Source organism: Neopsephotus bourkii, unplaced genomic scaffold (assembly GCF_033783945.1).
Source record: "Neopsephotus bourkii isolate Nb327-2 ecotype Australia unplaced genomic scaffold, CSIRO-AGI_Nbou_v1 NB_887, whole genome shotgun sequence".
In the NCBI taxonomy this organism is placed as follows: Eukaryota; Metazoa; Chordata; class Aves; order Psittaciformes; family Psittacidae; genus Neopsephotus; species Neopsephotus bourkii.
The window spans coordinates 2,527,501-2,544,294 of record NW_026901381.1 but is presented as its reverse complement, the minus strand read 5'-3'; the positions used below and the strand labels follow the sequence as shown (position 1 = coordinate 2,544,294).

The 16,794-nt window shown below is 65.9% G+C and overlaps 2 protein-coding genes across 2 annotated transcripts in view; both read right to left on the bottom strand.

Annotated features, from left to right (window-relative positions):
* Window positions 1-11: 11 nt before the first annotated feature.
* Window positions 12-10,847, bottom strand: LAMB2 (laminin subunit beta 2). Its single transcript, XM_061357262.1, has 33 exons — window positions 10,739-10,847; window positions 10,420-10,583; window positions 10,201-10,336; window positions 9,952-10,025; window positions 9,684-9,872; window positions 9,533-9,596; window positions 8,579-8,781; window positions 8,371-8,491; window positions 7,876-8,064; window positions 7,617-7,796; window positions 7,428-7,540; window positions 7,130-7,209; window positions 6,918-7,053; window positions 6,616-6,771; window positions 6,377-6,504; window positions 6,177-6,294; window positions 5,687-5,879; window positions 5,466-5,609; window positions 5,155-5,386; window positions 4,923-5,086; window positions 4,615-4,839; window positions 3,879-4,093; window positions 3,705-3,801; window positions 3,264-3,636; window positions 3,004-3,188; window positions 2,691-2,932; window positions 2,420-2,623; window positions 2,194-2,338; window positions 1,582-1,789; window positions 1,366-1,507; window positions 555-731; window positions 322-481; window positions 12-238 (listed from the first exon to the last, which is right to left on the bottom strand). Exons 1-33 carry the CDS (start codon window positions 10,779-10,781, stop codon window positions 102-104), a joined length of 5,337 nt encoding a protein of 1,778 aa, XP_061213246.1. The 5' UTR covers window positions 10,782-10,847; the 3' UTR covers window positions 12-101.
* A 211-nt stretch (window positions 10,848-11,058) lies between these two features.
* Window positions 11,059-16,794, bottom strand: part of LOC133214424 (laminin subunit beta-1-like) — a 13,927-nt gene continuing 8,191 nt past the window's right edge. Inside the window, exons 22-33 of the mRNA XM_061357331.1 lie at window positions 16,051-16,275; window positions 15,354-15,568; window positions 15,174-15,270; window positions 14,003-14,647; window positions 13,699-13,928; window positions 13,385-13,588; window positions 12,627-12,771; window positions 12,331-12,542; window positions 12,105-12,242; window positions 11,716-11,892; window positions 11,486-11,642; window positions 11,059-11,318 (exon numbers count right to left, since the gene is read on the bottom strand). Of these exons, the coding sequence (XP_061213315.1) occupies window positions 11,185-11,318; window positions 11,486-11,642; window positions 11,716-11,892; window positions 12,105-12,242; window positions 12,331-12,542; window positions 12,627-12,771; window positions 13,385-13,588; window positions 13,699-13,928; window positions 14,003-14,647; window positions 15,174-15,270; window positions 15,354-15,568; window positions 16,051-16,275 (2,579 nt within the window). The 3' untranslated portion in view covers window positions 11,059-11,184. The remainder of the gene's footprint in view (window positions 11,319-11,485; window positions 11,643-11,715; window positions 11,893-12,104; window positions 12,243-12,330; window positions 12,543-12,626; window positions 12,772-13,384; window positions 13,589-13,698; window positions 13,929-14,002; window positions 14,648-15,173; window positions 15,271-15,353; window positions 15,569-16,050; window positions 16,276-16,794) is intronic.

Sequence of the window (16,794 nt, the reverse complement as noted above, 5' to 3'; positions counted from 1 at the left end):
AGACACAGCACTCTTGCTCTGTAACTTTATTCACACAGGAGGTGCCCTGCAGCTCCACCGTGCCCACCGCAGGCAGGGGCTATGGCGGCTCGGGGGTGTCCTCACTGGCACGTGTTGTAGATCTGGACCTGCTGGTTGATGGTGGCCAGCACGTCCCTCATCCTGGCCTCCAGCCCACCCAGCTGGGCCGCCTTGGCGTCCAGCACGCGCTCGTTGCGCTCATACGCCTCCTCCAGCGCTGCAGGGATGAAACGGGGGCACACAGTGAGCCCAAACCCGCACCATTATCACCACCACCCCCCCGGCAGCCCACAGCCTCACCTCGCAGCCGCTGCAGCTTGCCCTGTGCGTCCTGCAGCAGCCCCGCGGCCTCGTCCCGCAGGCGCTGTGCCCGGCTGCCTGCCTGCCGCGCGCCCTCGGCACGGTGCTGCACCAGCTCCTGCGCCGTGCGGTACCGGTCCCGCAGCGGCCCCTCCAGCACCTGTGCATGGTGGGCACGGTCAATGGGACCCCTGCCCACCCCGTGCCGTGTCTCCCCCCCAGTGCGCACCCACCTGCTTGGCCTCGCCAGCACGGTCCCGCGCGGTGCCGGCTGCTTCCTGTGCTCGTGTGGCCGCCAGGCTGTTGTTGGCGCGTTTCACCTTCAGGGCATCCATCTGCCCGTCCAGCGCCCCAATCTGACCCATGGCGCCCGCCAGGCGCTGCTCAGCACTTGCTGTCTGGGCTTGCATCTGGGAGGGGTGGCATGGGCATGGTCAGGGTGCCCACAGGGAATCATGGAATGGTTTGGGTTAGAAAAGAGCTTAAGCTCCAGTTCCAACCCCCTGCTATGGGCAGAGATACCTCACACTAAACCATATTACCCAAGGCCTTGTCCAACCTGGCCTTGAACACTGCCAGGGATGGAGCATTCACAACCTCCCTGGGCAACCCATTCCAGTGCCTCACCACCCTAACAGGAAAGAATTTCCTCCTTATATCCAATCTAAACTTCCCCTGTTTCAGATTGAACCCATTACCCCTTGTCCTATCACTACAGTCCCTAATGAAGAGTCCATCCCCAGCATCCCTATAGGCCCCTTTCAGATACTGGAAGGCTGCTATGAGGTCTCCACGCAGCCTTCTCTTCTCCAGGCTGAACAGCCCCAACTTCCTCAGCCTATCTTCATACGGGAGGTGCTCCAGTCCCTGATCATCCTCGTGGCCTCCTCTGGTCTTTTCCACCAGCTCCATGTCCCTCTTATGCCGAGGACACCAGCACTGCCCATGGTGCTACAAGTGGGGCCTCAGGAGAGCAGAGCAGAGGGGCAGGATCACCTCCCCCATGGCGTGCCCATGCTGAGGCGACGGGGACGAGGCTCTCACCGTGCCCAGCGCTCTCTCACTGTGCTGGATGTCACCCGTGGCGAGCTGCAGTGCCTCCTCCGCCATACCCTGCGCCCGCCGTGCCTCCTCCAGCGCCTGCCGCACCGCCTCAGCCGTGTCCCGCACGCCTTCAGCCCGCGACCTGCACCCAGGGCAGCACGGCCTCAGCGCCAGCCCGCTCCGGGGACCCCCACGTCCCCGTGTCCCCAGGCTCACCGCGCTCGCTGCGCCTCCTGCAGCAGCTGCCCGGCCTGGCGCACGTCGCCGGCCGTCTGCTCCAGGATGGCGTCCACGCTGGCCAGGCTGCGCACCCGCGCCTTGATCTCCTCGGCCAGGCGGTGGATCTGCGCCGGCGCGGCCGGCAGCGACAGCTCCAGCACGCGGCTGGCCACCACCTCGATGCTCTCGGGGTCGGCGCCCTCCTCTGAGGGTGGGAGGTGTCAGTGTGTGTGTCCTGGGGCACCCCCGCGGTGGAGGGGGCATCGGGGACCACGGGGGAGAACCATGAGGGGGAAACATGAGGGGAGATATGGGGGGAGAAACATGGAGGGAAAGCCATAGGGGGAGAGCCATGAAGGTTATTATGGGCTACAACCGCAGGGCAGGGCAGGAGGGTGATGGGACAGAGGATGTTTGGAGTGACACGGGATGTTTGGGGCTCACCGGATGGGCAGGGCAGGGTCCATGCAACACAGTATGGGGTAGGGGCTGTGTGATGCTGGGTTTGTATAGCCCCCCATGCAGTGCAGGGACCATGCGGTGCGGTGTGGGGTCAGCGCGGTGCAGGGGCCGGGCAGGGTGCCATCCCCCTGGCACGCTGGCACTCACGGCTCAGGAAGGCCTTGACGTGGCTGATGAGCTCCCGCAGCTCCTTGTTGGAGCTCTCCACACGGGCCCTGGTCTGGTTCGCTTTGTCCAGAGCCGCCTGTGCCCGCAGCCGAGCCTCATCCGCCTTCCCTTTGGCCTCAGCCACCTGAGCAGGGGCAGAGACTTCGGTCTCAGCCATAAAGGCTGCGGGGCACGGCTTTCCCACCCGTTCCCATGTGCCACGTACCCTGTGGGAGAGCTGGGCCACGTCGCTGGCCGCCTGCCGCAGCTCCTCCTGCGCATGGCGTGCCCGGTCCAGCGCGCTGTCTGCCGTGGACACAGCCCCGCCGCAGCTCAGACCCCCGCAGCGCCGTCCCCCATCCTCATCCCGGCACCCGGCTCCTCCGCAGGGGCTCTCGGCGCAGGGCACATCACCCGCGGCACCGCAGACCTGCACGGCAGCGCGGGCTCGGTGCGGCTCCAGGCACCATCCCCACGGTCCCCACCGCGCATCCCACCTTCTCATTGAGGGGCTGCAGGCTCAGCGCCTGTGCTCTCGCCGCCAGGTCCATCAGTGCCCGCCGGCTGGCTGCGTTCTGGCGATTGAAGGCATCCCTATGGCTGGCCAGCAGCTGCTCGGCGCGGTGCCGGGTGGCCACGGAGGTGCTGATGGGGCTGGGTACAGCACGGGTGGAGGCGTCTGCGTGGCGCTCTGCATCCCGTGACTCCCCATAGGCCTCACGGATGCTCTCATAGGCACCTGGGTGAAGCAGGGGCGTTGTCAGACCCCCGGCCGTGGTCCCCTTGCCCCAGCTCTGTGGCACATCTCACCAAGGAAATTGGAGGTCTTGAGGGCCTGCAGCCGCTGCTCCAGGTCCTGCAGGCTGTGGTTGAGGGCGCGGGCACCCCGGTCCACCACGCTCAGCACGTGGCTGGCGTTGAAGTTGGCATCCTGAGCAGCCGTCAGCTCCCCCTCCACCCGCGTCAGCCTCTCCGTTGCCTCCTCGATGTGCCGCCTGTAAGGGAACGGGGTGACAACCCGCTCCCGGTGCCCCCAAACCCATGAGCCATGCCCTGTGCCCAGTGCTCACCGCAGCCCCTCCGTGGCATGTGTGAGGTGGGCAGCAGCACCAGCGGTGGTGTTATGGGCGGCCACCACATCCCGCACGGTGGCCAGGTTCTCCTCCAGGCGCCGGAAGGTGCCCTGGAAGGCGCTGGCAGCCCCGGTGTGCTGCAGGAGGCTGACGCGCTGTGCCAGCGCCCGGGTGCGCGCAGCCAGGTCCTGCACCACGCGGTCCCAGTCCCCAAAGCAGGGGTGGCAGGGCTGGCAGCCGGGGAAGGTGCCGGAGAAGCCCCGTGCGCACTGGTCGCAGCGCACGCCGGAGATGCCGGGCCGGCAGTCGCAGTGGCCGCTGCTACGGTGGCACTGGGCACTGGCGACGCCACGGGGGTCACAGTCGCAGGCTGTGGGGACAGCGGTGTCAGGGTGCTACAGGGCCTGCCATAGGCCCCCTGCCAGCACTGGCTCTCACCTCGGCACTGCTGCCGCGGGTCACCCCAGTGCTGCTCCTGGCAGTCAGAACAGGTCTGGCCCCCGAAGCCCGGCCGGCACGAGCACTGCCCTGTGAACTGGATGACACAGAGTTTGGCACTGCTGCAGCGCGCCCCCAGCCCCGTCCTGTCCCCCTGTCCCTGCTGTATCTCACCTGGTTGCAGGCAGGGCTCAGGGCGTGCTGCGGGTGGCAGGCACAGGGCTGGCAGCCCTGCCCGCTGCCCAGGTTCCAGAAGTTGGGGCTGCAGCGGTCGCAGCTCTGTCCCTCCACGTTGGGCAGGCAGTGGCACTGCCCGCTGCGCACATCGCAGTGGCACTGCTGGGCACTGCAGGTGCTGGGGTCGGTGCCCAGGGGGTTGCAGGAGCAACCTGGAACAAGACAGGCACTGAGCAGGGACAGGGATGCAGGGATTGAGAGGGGATGGCGAGAGGATGAGGACAGAGACAGGATGGGGATGAGACTGGGGTGGAGGCGGAATGCGAACACAGGCAGGGATGGGAGGGGGATGGCAGTGGTTGGGGGTGAAGGCAGAATGGAGACAGAAATTGGGCAGGGATGTAGTAAGGACCAGGCGGAGGTGGGATGTGGACAGCCTGAGGACCACTGATGGGGATGAGATGGAGATAGGGCAGGCTCAGGATAGAGATGGGATAAAGATGGGATAGGGACAGAGTCAGGGGGGCAGTGGGGATGTGGTAAGAATAGGGACAGGAATGGGCATGAGATGAGGATGTAGATAGGCAGGCACAAGTAGGGCATAGGGACAAGGACAGGAATGCAGTGGCAGGGCTGGCAAAGTACACTGCAGGGCACAGCAGGGCAGGGCTGCGGGGACCCCACAGGCACATGTGGTCCCCAGGAACATCTCAGTGTGGCCACGGGTACTCACGCCGGCAGCTGTGCCGTGTGGCATCCCCATAGAAGCCGGGCTGGCATTCGGCGCAGTGCGGCCCCGCTGTGTTGTACAGGCAGCGCAGGCAGTACCCCGTGCGCCGGTCGCACGCCTCCGGGTCGGTCATGTCGATGTTGTCATGGCACTGGCAGGGCAGGCAGCGCCCGCCGGGCTGCTGCGGGTCCCCGTAGTACCCGGGAGCACACTCATCACAGCGGGCACCTGTGGGCACAATGTACCCATACCTGCCTGTACCCACTGGCACAGAGCACAGGGCAGTGCAGGGGGACCCCCATGGCACCCACCTGTGTACCCGGGGCTGCAGTGGCACACGACCTGCCGGGACTGGCTGTCCTGGTAGCAGGATGCAGCGAAGTGCCGGGGGCTGCTGGGTCCATCGGGGCACGGGCACGGCCGGCAGTGCTGCCCAGAGCCCAGCGCCGGGTTCCCAAAGTGCCCAGCTGCACATCTGCGGGCAGGGGGTGAGCAGGGGCCACCAGCAGCACCGCACCTCCTCCCGGTGCACACCTCACCTACCTCTGGCACCTCTCGCCATCGGTGTGGTCGCGGCAGCGCAGGCAGCTGCCCGTGCGCGGGTCGCACTCCTCGGCGTGCCCGTTGCACTGGCAGGGCCGGCAGGACGGGAAGCCCCAGTGGCCGGGCTGGCAGCGGTCGCAGCGTGAGCCATGGGCACCCTCTCGGCAGGAGCACTGCCCCGTGGTGGTGTCACAGATGGGGCTCACCGACCCCTCACTGCTGCACTGGCATGCTGGAAGGCATGGCACCCATGGAGTCTGACCCTGGGCTATGGACAGCATCCCGCCCCGGCACATCCCTGCGGCACTCACCTCGGCACCCACCGGTCCCAAAGCCAAAGGTGCCCGGGGAACAGCGGTGGCAGCGCCGTCCCATGACGTTGGGTTTGCACTGGCACTGCCCGCCCTGCGGCAGGCACTCGGCGCTGGTGGAGCCCTGCGGGTCGCAGAGGCAGGCTGCGGGCAGAGAGCGGGGTGAGCGCTGCCACCACCACCATGGCACAGGGGACAAGGGGGCGCAGGGCCAGACTCACGCAGCGCCCCGCCGTGCAGGATGGCAGACAGGCTGTGCAGGAGCCTGGAGCAGGGCTCGGCCACAGGCGAGGGACCCGCAGCGTAGAAGGGCTGGGCACAGCGGTACCGCTCAAAGGTCTCGCGGCGCTTCATGGAGATGGGGTCGCCCGCAATGAACATCTCCAGTGAGGAGTAACGGGGCATCAGCACCAGCTGCAGGGGGCAAGTCAGTGAGATGTCATGCCTGTCTCACTCTGTGCGCCCTACAGCCACATCCTGACCCTACACAGGCAGGGACCCCTTCCACTGGAGCAGCTTGCTCCAAGCCCCTGTGTCCAACCTGGCCTTGAGCACTGCCAGGGATGGGGCAGCCACAGCTTCTCTGGGCACCCTGTGCCAGCGCCTCAGCACCCTCACAGGGAAGAGCTTCTGCCTAAGAGCTCAGCTCAGTCTCCCCTCGGGCAGGTTCAAGCCATTCCCCTTGGCCTGTCCCTGCAGGCTGCCCCTCACCGAATCGATGAGCACACTGGCGCTGGGATCCTGCCGGGTGGAGGCACAGCCCAGCTCCACTCGAATGGTGTAGGAGACTCCCCGCTCCAGGCAGATGGGCTGCGGCAGCACCACGTGTCTGGGCAGGGGCAAAGCAGAGCACGGTCAGCAGAGTGCCTGCTATGAGCCCCAGCACAGCCCCTTCCCGGCACGGTGCTCACCTGGCACCGGATGGGAGGCTGGTGGAGAGCTGGTCATCAGCCGGGATGGTGTTCCCACAAGGACTGCTGGCGGAGACAGGGCTGGGGCGCAGCACCTTCACCCTCACCTCCTGCCAGGGCTCTGGGTGCTGCAGATGGAGAAAGGGCTGTGCCTAAAGGGCTCACCATCCGGCATGCCCCACCACCAGCTCCCAGTGTGGCAATACATCCCACTACTGGCTTCACCATCGGGTGCTCACCTGGGGCTCATAGCGGATGATCACGTCATACTCCATGGAGAAGGGCACATTGCCCACATGGAACTCCAGCCAGCCACCCTCCACCATGCGGGCAAAGCCTGTCCCGGTCCAGGAAGCTGGGCGGTCCGTGGGAGGCTCACGCTCCACCACTGAGCCCTGGTGCAAGGGAGGGTTGTGAGATGGGACCCCAAAACTGCCTTGTCTGTCAGGCCCATAGGGCAGAGTGGTGCCTGCAGCTTGGGGACCCCGCAAAGAGCCACCCGCTGCCCTCATGTACCCCCGAGGACATCTTCATCCCTTACCTGATGGAGCCGAGCATCCTCAGACTCATAGGTATAATGGTCCAGGTTGATGCGGTAGAAGCCAGGCTCCACTTGGTCACACTGTCGTCCCACCACGTGGCTGCGGCACTGGCACTGTCCCGTCTCCATGGCACACCTGATACCCAGCACCACCATCAGCCCTGATGCCAGCAGCGACGCCCCATGGCCCCTGTGTCCCCATGAAGACTCACTGGTTGTTGCGGGCACCCCCCACATCGCATTCACAGGGCCGGCAGCCTGGGGCATCGTGGCTCAGCCCCCAGTGCTCAGGCTGCAGAAGACAAGGGGGTCAGGGAGTGCATGGCCCCAAGCATCATAGAATCATGGGATCATCAGCCAGGTTGGAAAAGACCTTTAAGATCATCAGGTCCAACCTTTACCACAGCACTGCCAAGTCCACCATGCATGGCCCCAACCATAGTGCATGGTCCCAAGCATTGTGCATAGCCCCGGAGCACCGTGCATGCCTCCAAGCACATCCCCACTCACCAGGCACTGACTGCAGTGGCGCCCAGTCACCAGCCTCTTGCAGAAGCACTCACCACTCACAGGGTCGCACCGGCTGCCCTCGGCCACAGTGCCACGGGGGTCACACTGGCACCCTGCATGGAGAGACAGCAGTGTCTGGTGAGGCCACACCACACACCCGACCCTGCTGGGTGCTGCCCCGGTACCTACGCTGGCAGCCCTGCGGGTTGGTGGCACTGAGGCCGAAGAAGCCGGGTTTGCAGCGGTCGCAGCGGGGACCGGCCACGTGCTCCTTGCAGCGGCACTGCCCTGCGATCAGCCCCCGGGCTGGGTCGTCAGCGCCGTCGCACATCCCACCGTCCAGAGAGCCCTCGGGGTCGCAGTCACAGGCTGGGGACACAGGCAGGCAGGTCAGCATGCCCAGCATCCAGCACACCCCGTCCCGTGCCATGCACCCCCCGGCACCAACCTCGGCACACTGCGGGGTCCCGCAGGTCCTTGCCGGGGTCCTTGTAGTAGAAGGGCTTGCAGAGGTGGCAGCGGCGGCCCATGGTGTTGTGCTGGCAGCCGTCACACACGGCCCCGCTGGTGTTGCCGGTGGCCAGGAAGACGGCCATGTCGAAGTGGCAGCGCCGCGAGTGCTCGTTGCAGTCACATCCTGAGGGATGGTACCATGCACGGCAGGTGGTACCCAAACCCCAACCATGGGGATGCAGCTCCGCATCCCAGCCCCTCAAACCATAGCCTGCAGAACCTCCAGCACCGCATCCGATAGGATGCACCCAAAACACCCGAACCCCAACTACAAAGCATCACACGGGGGACCCTCAACTCCCAGCCCCGAGCCATGGCCCCCAGAATGCTGAACCCTCCACACACATCATGCAGGACCCCCATTGCCCCAGCCCAGCCCATGGGACCCCAAGCCTGTGGGTACCGCATCGCACCCATGTGTGGCACTCACTGCGGCAGGCGTTGGTGCTGGAGCCCTCAGCCGGGCGCCAGGGCAGGTCATGGTAGAAGTCCTCACAGCGCTCACAGTTCAGTCCTTGTGTGTGGTGCTTGCAGACGCAGCGCCCATGGACCTGTTGATGCCACAGCGAGGGGCTGTGGGACCAGGGAGCACAGCCACCCAGCCCCAGCAGGACACATGGGGTGCTGTATCACCCTACCATGCCATCGGTGGCGGCGGGGGCCCCGCTGAGCGGGGCACACTCAGAGGCATGCCCGTAGCAGAAGCAGTTCCCGCGCAGCACCAGCTCGTACAGTGCATAGTAGTACTTCTCCCGGATCTCCCGGCGCGTGTCCAGCAGGTTGTCCCCCAGCGTGTGCAGCTTGGTGAGGTTCACACGCAGGTTGGTGACGCGCAGCAGGTCTGGAGTGAGGAGGGACCTCCGTCAGCACGGGGCTGCTGAGCTTGTCCGTCCTGTCTGTGGTATGGGGAGTCCATAGAGGGCTTCCCACCATCGCACTGGGCTGCCTATAGCACAGCCTCTTGGCACCGGGGCTCTGTGTGATTTGGCTCCCAGGCAAGAGGTTGCACGTGGTTGTACGTAGCCTGGTGGTTCAACTCCCCTGCACGTGGTTGTGCACGTCAAGCTGTGCCGTGACCAGGGGTCTGCACACCCCACCGTGCAGGATAGGACCCTGTCAGTGTGCAACAAGCACCCTGGGCAAGGGCTCCTCATTGATGGGGGCTGCTCCTGGTGGGTGCAGAGTGAGGGCCCCGACGGGATGGGACAAGACAGGACAGCTCCCACAGGACTGCAGCTTCCCAGCAGCCGAGCCCTGCAGATTCCTCCCCTCTGCTCCCAGACTAAATTTAGCGCTGCGTGATTAACCCACTGCATCCTGCACCCAGCTGGCTCCCCTACCCATCTCCAGCCCCATCCCGCACCACGCTGCTGCTCAGTGCTGCGCTCAGCTCCAGCACAGCATCTCCTGCCCTCACCGTGATGCAGCCCAACCTTTAGCAGCTCCTACAGGATGGGTGCAGGAGGAGGCTGAGCCCCTCAAGCTGGATCTGGCCCTGACCCCACTGTGGGGCTCAGAGCTGGGAGACAGCGGCCAAAATAGCTGCACCCAAAATAGAGCAGCCAGGCAGGAGCCCAGGGCAGGCGACTCACTCTGGATGTCAGGGCTGTAGGGGTCCCGGATGGGGATGGAGGGGTCCAGCACCCGGTAGATGACCTGGGGAGGGGGGAAACAACAGGGTGGTGAGGGCGGAGCAAGGGGGGGGGTCCCCTGGTCCCTCCTGGGGTGCTGTCAGGGCCTCACCTCCCCCTCGGTGGAGGGCTCGATGTCGGAGTAGCGGGACTCGCAGACCACGTCGTCGATGCGGCGTGGGGGCCCACGGGGGATGTGGGGGAAGGAGGTGTCACAATCATAGGCGAAGTATCGATAGACCTTCCAGCTGCGCCCGAAGTCGGCCGAGCGCTCCACCAGCATGGCCGCGGGCCGGAACGTCTGTGGGATACACAGCATGGACCTGGGTCCATCCCATCCCATCCCGTCCCATCCCTGGTACCCGCATGCCAGGACCCACCTTGAAGGTCATGATGAGGTGTGTGAAGTGGAACTCGGCCTCCAGGTCCAGCTGGATGCTGACGTGCTCCACGCCTGGGGGATGGGATGGCACGCGTGGCCGTGGGGAGCACCCAACCGTGTGGGTCCCCCCCCACCCCGACCCAGCCACGGTCCAGGGGCGCGTCCGTGTGTGCCGGCTGAGTCACGCTTCCTCAGCGTGGGAGGACGGGAAGCAGAGCCCCCCGGGACGCTCCCGCCCGCCACTCACCGTTCTCCGACTGCCACCAGGCTTTCTTGGGCCGGGGGGCGAAGGTGGTGACCACGTTCTCGATGCGGTGGCTGTTGGTGTTGGCACGGGCATCGTAGGGCCGCCGCGAGTCGCAGATGAAGCACTTCTTCTCCTCCTGCGAGCAGGAAGCTTGGTGGCTGTGTGTCCCCATCCCCTCCCAGTGCCCCCCAGTCCCCGTGAGGCCCCCATCCCGCTCACCTGGAGGTGGCTGACGATGCAGTAGGGCTGTGGCCGCCGCAGCCCGCAGGTGGAGGTGGCGCTCAGGCGGGGGGCTCGCCCCACCAGCAGGTCCCCAGTGGCCGGGTAGCAGCTCCCAAGGGCGCAGACCTGAGGAGGGTCGGGGACCGAGGTCCCCCCAAGCCCTATGGGGCAGCAGCCAGTTAAAGAGGTTTAAAGGGGGGCCGGGAGTGGGGATTTGCCCCCACACCTCCCGAGGCTGCCCGGAAACAGGACGGCGGGACCGGACCCTGGCCCCCACCGGGCCCCGCTGGAGCGGGAGGGAAGGACGCAGACTCACCGGCCAGCAGCGGCAGCAGCAGGAGGGCACCGGGGTTCCGCATCGCGGGGACGCAACTGGGGCGCAAAGTGCGCGCAAAGGGGGCGCTCAGCAGGTGCCCGGTTGTCGCCTCCTGTCCCGTCCCGTCCCGTTCCCGTCCCGCCCCGCCGGTTCCCCTTCCCGTCCCGGTCCCTCCCGTCCCCGTCCTCCCCCCTTCCCTGCGCTGGGCGGCGGGCGCAGCGCTCGGGGCTGCGCGGAAAGCGCGGGGCGGATCCCGGCCGGAGCGGGGAGCGGGCGGGAGGCAGGCGCGGGGCGGGCAGGACGCAGACACCGGACACAGCCACTGCTCACGGCTTTATTCGCAGGCGCGGCCGCGCTGCAGGCACCGGCGGAGGGGACGGGACCGCGGGGCTGCGGGAACCGGGGCGGATGCGCCTCGGCCGTGCCCCGGCCCGCAGCCCCGGTCCCTAGCAGGTGGCGTAAGCGTTGGCTCTCTCCCGGATCTCCTCCAGCAGCCCCCAGACCCGCTGCTCCAGAGCCTGCAGTCGCGTTGCCTTCGCTGCCATTGCCCGCTCGTTGGCCCCGAAGTGCTGCTCCAGCTCTGCGGGATGGGGGGCACCGTCAGGGCACAGCCCCCCCCCCCCGGCCCATGTCTCCATGTTCCACCCCTGGGGAACCAGCCCCAGGGGATAAGGGGAGACGTGCATGGGGAGGTGGGCACTGAGACCACGATGGTGGGCAATGCCCCTACCACACACTCTTCCTCACCTTCCAGCTTCCTCTTGCTGGTGCTGGCCTTGTCCAGGAGGTCCTGTGCCTCGGCTGTCAGCCGTGTCACACGCTGCAAGGCGCCGCCAGACACCCCATCCAGCGCGCTCACCCGGGTCTTCAGCACCAGGTAGCGCTGCGTCACCTGCGCCAGGTCCTGGTGGCACACAGGCAGGGTGAGGCTGAGCGCCCGTTGTCACCCTGTGCTCCATGGCAGGGCTGGGCCTCACCTGGCTGAGCATGCCGGCAGTGGCAGTGGCACGCTGCGCCCCATCCTTGGCTCGCTGCGCCATGCGGTGGGTGTCCTGGTCCCGCTCCTGCAGCGTGCGGATGCTCTGCCCCAGCTCCTGCAGCCGCCTCTGCGCCCGTGACTCCTTCCCCTCCAGTGCCTGCAGCCGGCGCTCCGCCTGGGCACACACAGGCACCGGCTGTGACCGCGATGGCACACCCCCATCCGCATCCCCCTGGCACCAGCCTTGGTGTACCCATGGCATCGGCCTCGCTCCCCATGGCACTCACCCCATTCCCACAGCAGCACCGACCCCATTGCTCCCAGCATGCCCAAAGCACCATCCCCAGTCCTCAGCCATTCCATGCTGGCAGCCCCAGTACCTCTCACCTCCTTGGCTCTGCTCTCAGCCACCCGGATGGCATCCCTGGCGCTCTGCAGGGCACTCCCTGCTGCTGTCGCCTGTGCCCGTGCCACCTCCAGCGCCTGCTGTGTCCCCACCAGCTCATCCCTGACACCCTCCGCTCGCTCCCTGCAGTGGCACAAGCAGCTCCAGCCTTTGCCAGCAACTGGGGATGGACCCCCACAATCTGCTCCCCAACATATCCCCTACCACTTGCCTGGCACCCCGTCCTTGTTCCAGCAGCCTCTGTGCCACAGCCAGCCCCTCTGCCGTGCTGTTGAGCACCGCGTCCACCCCTTCCAGCTGCCTGATGCTCTCCCGCATCTCTTGGAGCAGCTCCTGGATCCGCTTGGGGCTGCTGGGCAGGGAGATGTTCAACACTTGCTGGGCCACCAGCTCGATGCTGCCCGGGTCGGCCCCCTCCTCTGTGGGGACACAGGGATAGGGTGGGTCCAGGGTGGTGCGCTGAGCCCCGCTGTGTCCGTGAGCCTCCCCAGTGCTGGTGCTACCTGCCAGGAAGGCCTTGATCCGGCGGATGAAGTCCCTCAGCTGGGCTGTCGCCTTCTCTGCCTGGCTGCGGGCGGCCTGGGAGCGCCCCAGGGCCTCCTCTGCCCGGCTCCGTGCACCCCGCGCCAGCTCCTGCACCTCCTGCATCTGCGGGACATGGGGTAGGCATGGGCACGGGGAGCAGGGGTATGGGGGGATATGCACAGGACAAGATGGGGGCATGCAAGGGGGTGTAACGGGGTGCACAAAGGGGGCATAAGGGAGTGCAGCAGTGGGCCAGGGGGGCATACAAGTGGCATAAGAGGTATCTCCAAAGGGGTATAACAGGGATGTTTGACAAAGACATGTAGTGACAGGACAAGGGGGGATGGCTTTAAACGGACAGAGGGGAAACTGAGATTAGACAAGGGAAAAATTCTTCACTAAAAGGGTGCTGAGGCGCTGGCACAGGGTGCCCAGAGAAGCTGTGGCTGCCCCATCCCTGGCAGTGTTCAAGGCCAGGTTGGACACAGGGGCTTGGAGCAAGCTGCTCCAGTGGAAGGGGTCCCTGCCTGTGGCAGGGGTTGGAACTGGATGAGCTTTAAGGTCCTTTCCAACCCAAACCAGTCTGGAACTGCCCATGTCAATGACATGCCTGGGGACATGAACAAGCAGGATGCACAAGGGAACACGCAAAGTGTCATAGAAGGGAACAGAACCAGAACAGGCAAAGGGAACACAGACAGACCCCCAGAAAGTGCCATGGAGCCACCAACCCCACCTTCTGTGCCACAGCACCCAGCTGCCCCAGCGCCGCCTCCAGCTGCTGCGATGCATTGCGGGCACCGCTCAGGGCTCGAGCCGAGACAGGCAGTGCCCCCACGCACGCTGTGCCACCGCAGTGCCGCATCCCCGCATCATCCCGGCACAAGGCTCCTCCACAAGGCGCTTCCTCGCAGCTCCGGTCCCCAGGTGCCCCACAGATCTACGGTGATACCAGCGGTGGAGATGGCAATGTGGGGAGATCCCTGTGCCTCCCAGCATGGGGACCTCCCCCCATCCACCCCTTTATGCCCTCACTGGCCCCACTCTCACCTTCTCATTGACCCCGGCAGTGCTGAGCCCCATCACCCGTTTCTGTGCCTCTCGCAGGGATTTGCGCGCAGCGGCGGTGCCCCGACGGAACGCGTCTCCCCTCTGCCGCAGCGCCCGCTCTGCCGCCCGCCGCGTGGCCTGCGCCCCGGCCACCTCACCAGCGGTGCCATTGGCCACCGCCTCCGCCAGCCGCGAGCCCTCCGCCGACGCCAGGATGCTGCGGTAGGACTCTGCAGGTGCCGGGATCAGGGTTCGGATGGGTGAGTGCCACTGAGCCCCCCCAGTCCCCACCGGATGCTCTTACCACTGAATCCGGCCACCGACACGGTGCTGAGGAGGGTTTGGAGGTGGGAAGCGGTTCGGTTGAGACCCCCCAGCTCGCGGCTCAGCACAGCTATCCGGTCGTGGTGCTGCACATCTGCCTGAGCCAGCTGATCCAGATGTTGCTCCAGCTCTTGGAGCTGCTTCCAGAAGTCATCCAGCTCCGTCCTTTGAAGGGGCAGAGAGAGGTTACGCCTTTTGAGTGACCACATGGGGGTCCCTTTACCATCGCCTATTGCACACACTTGCCTGGTGCCATCCAGCCGCCCCGGCAGTGAGTCAAGGAGGGGTCCCCCAGCGCTGCCCCCCTCACCCAGCAGCTGCTCCACGCTCCCCAGTGCCTCCTGCAGCGCCCGCAGGCGGCGGGGGCTGAGCGGGGACAGGGCCCCCCCATCCCGCAGCGCCTGCGCCTGCTCCCCGAGGCGCTGGAGCCTGTCCCGCAGGAGGCCCAGGGCCGGGTCCCAGTGCCCGAAGCAGGGGTGGCAGGGCGAGCAGTGTGGGAACGCCTCCTGGAAGCCGCGCTGGCAGCGGTCGCAGCGCTGCCCGGTGAAACCCGGCCGGCACCGGCACTGCCCGCTGGCCTGCTCGCACTGCGGGCTCTCGGCACCCACCGGCTCGCAGTCACAGGCTGGGGACAAAGGCAGTGGTGTGTCCTGGTCACCCCAGGGGCTGCCGTGCCCCCACAGTGATACCAGTATCCCAGTATAATGCCCTGTGTCTTCAGAGTCCCACCGTGTCCCCAGGGTCTCCTGTGTCCCAAGAGTCCCACTATGTACTCAGGATCCCCTGAGGCCTCCTTCTGCCCCAGGGTCCCACCATGTCCCCAGCATCCCACTACCCTCCAGGGTCCCCCGTATTCCCAAGGTCTTCTGTGTCCCCACAGTCCCACCATGTACTCAGGGACCCCCAAGTCCTCCATGTCCCCAGGTGCCCACCATGTCCTTAGGGTCTACCACATCCCCAGCATTCCCCTACAGCTCCACGGTCCCCATGTCCCCGGAACCCCACCATATCCCCAGGGTCTACCATGCCCCCAGCATTCCATTGTGTCTCCAAGTTGCCCATGTCCCCAGGGTCCCACCATGTCCCCAGTGCCACCCCTAGAGTCCCACCAAGCACCCAGCATGTCCCCACACCCCAGGTGCCCCAGTCACCTCGGCACTCCTGCTCGGGGTCTCCCCAGTGATGCTCCTGGCACTGGGAGCAGACGCGGCCCCCGAAGCCGGGCTGGCACTGGCACTGCCCCGTCACCTGCAGCGAGTGCTGTGCTCAGCCGGGCAGCTCACCGGGCACCGGGATGGCAGCGGGGCCCTGCAGGGTGCTGGGGGTCTCACCGCATTGCAGGCAGGGTGCAGGGAGTGCGTGGGGTGGCATCCGCAGGGCTCGCATCCCCCTGGCCCCCCCAGGCTCCAGAAGTGGGGTGCGCAGCGGTCACAGCTCTTGCCCACCACATTGGGGCGGCAGGCACAGGCGCCGGTGCTGCGGTCGCAGGTGCAGGAGCCCGTGGTGCAGTGGGAGGCCAGGGTTCCCTTTGGGTCACAGCTGCAGCCTGCGGGCGATGGGCAGCTACATGGGGCTCAGCCTGTACCCCCCAAACCAGGTGATGACCCTGCACCTGGCCCTGAACCCATGCACAGCCCCAATCCTAACACCCCCCAACCCTGACTCCTATCCCATGCCAAACCTGCCCAACAGCCCCAAGTGGTGGAGTGACATCCCTGGAGATGTTTAAAAGATGCAGAGATGTGGCACTGAGAAACACGGTTTAGTGGTACACTTGGCAATGCTGGGTTAATGGTTGGATGATCTTAAAGGTCTTTTCCAACCTAAACAACTCTATGCAGTTATGGGTTGCTTAAATGGTGTTTATCTTCCTAAACCTCACCAGCCCCGAACCCTCGGACACTCACAAAACCTTCCCAGGCCAGCCCCCTTGCACAACCCCAATCCCTCCCCCGGCTCCCAATGCAGCCCCAAACCTCATCCCAAGCCCCTGCATCCCCTCCACCCCCAAAGCCCAGCACAGCTCACGTCGGCAGCTACGCTGCAGGGCATTGCCATAGTATCCGGGCTGGCAGAGGGTGCAGTGGGGCCCGGCGGTGTGGTACAGGCAGCGCAGGCAGTGCCCGGTGTGGGGGTCACAGGCGCCAGGGTCGCTGGTGTCGATGTTGTTGTTGCACTGGCAGGGCCGGCACTCTCCTCCCTCCGACTCCGGTGCTCCGAAGTATCCTGGGGAGCAGCGGTCGCAGCGGGGCCCTGCAGGAATGGGTGGGTGGATGGGTGGGTGGAGGGATGGATGGATGGATGGATGGATGGATGGAGGGATGGATGGGTGGATGGATGGGTGGATGGGTGGATGGGTGGAGGGATGGATGGGTGGATGGATGGAGGGATGGATGGGTGGATGGGTGGATGGATGGGTGGGTGGGTGGAGGGATGGATGGGTGGAGGGATGGAGGGATGGATGGGTGGATGGATGGGTGGGTGGGTGGAGGGATGGATGGGTGGAGGGATGGATGGGTGGGTGGATGGATGGATGGGTGGGTGGAGGGATGGATGGGTGGAGGGATGAATGGGTGGATGGATGGATGGATGGGTGGATGGATGGATGGGTGGATGGAGGGATGGATGGGTGGAGGGATGGAGGGATGGATGGGTGGATGGATGGGTGGATGGATGGAGGGATGGATGGGTGGATGGGTGGATGGGTGGATGGATGGATGGAGGGATGGATGGGTGGATGGGTGGATGGGTGGATGGATGGATGGATGGATG

What these genes read in the sequence shown, in the direction of transcription:
- LAMB2 (XM_061357262.1), bottom strand. Translation starts at nt 10,781, where the DNA reads ATGCGGAACCCCGGTGCCCTCCTGCTGCTGCCGCTGCTGGCCG. An exon ending in TCATCCGCTATGAGCCCCAG is followed by an intron (nt 6,505 to 6,615) that starts GTGAGCACCCGA and finishes CTCCATCTGCAG; the next exon opens with CACCCAGAGCCCTGGCAGGA. An exon ending in CAAGACCTCCAATTTCCTTG is followed by an intron (nt 2,933 to 3,003) that starts GTGAGATGTGCC and finishes TGCTTCACCCAG; the next exon opens with GTGCCTATGAGAGCATCCGT.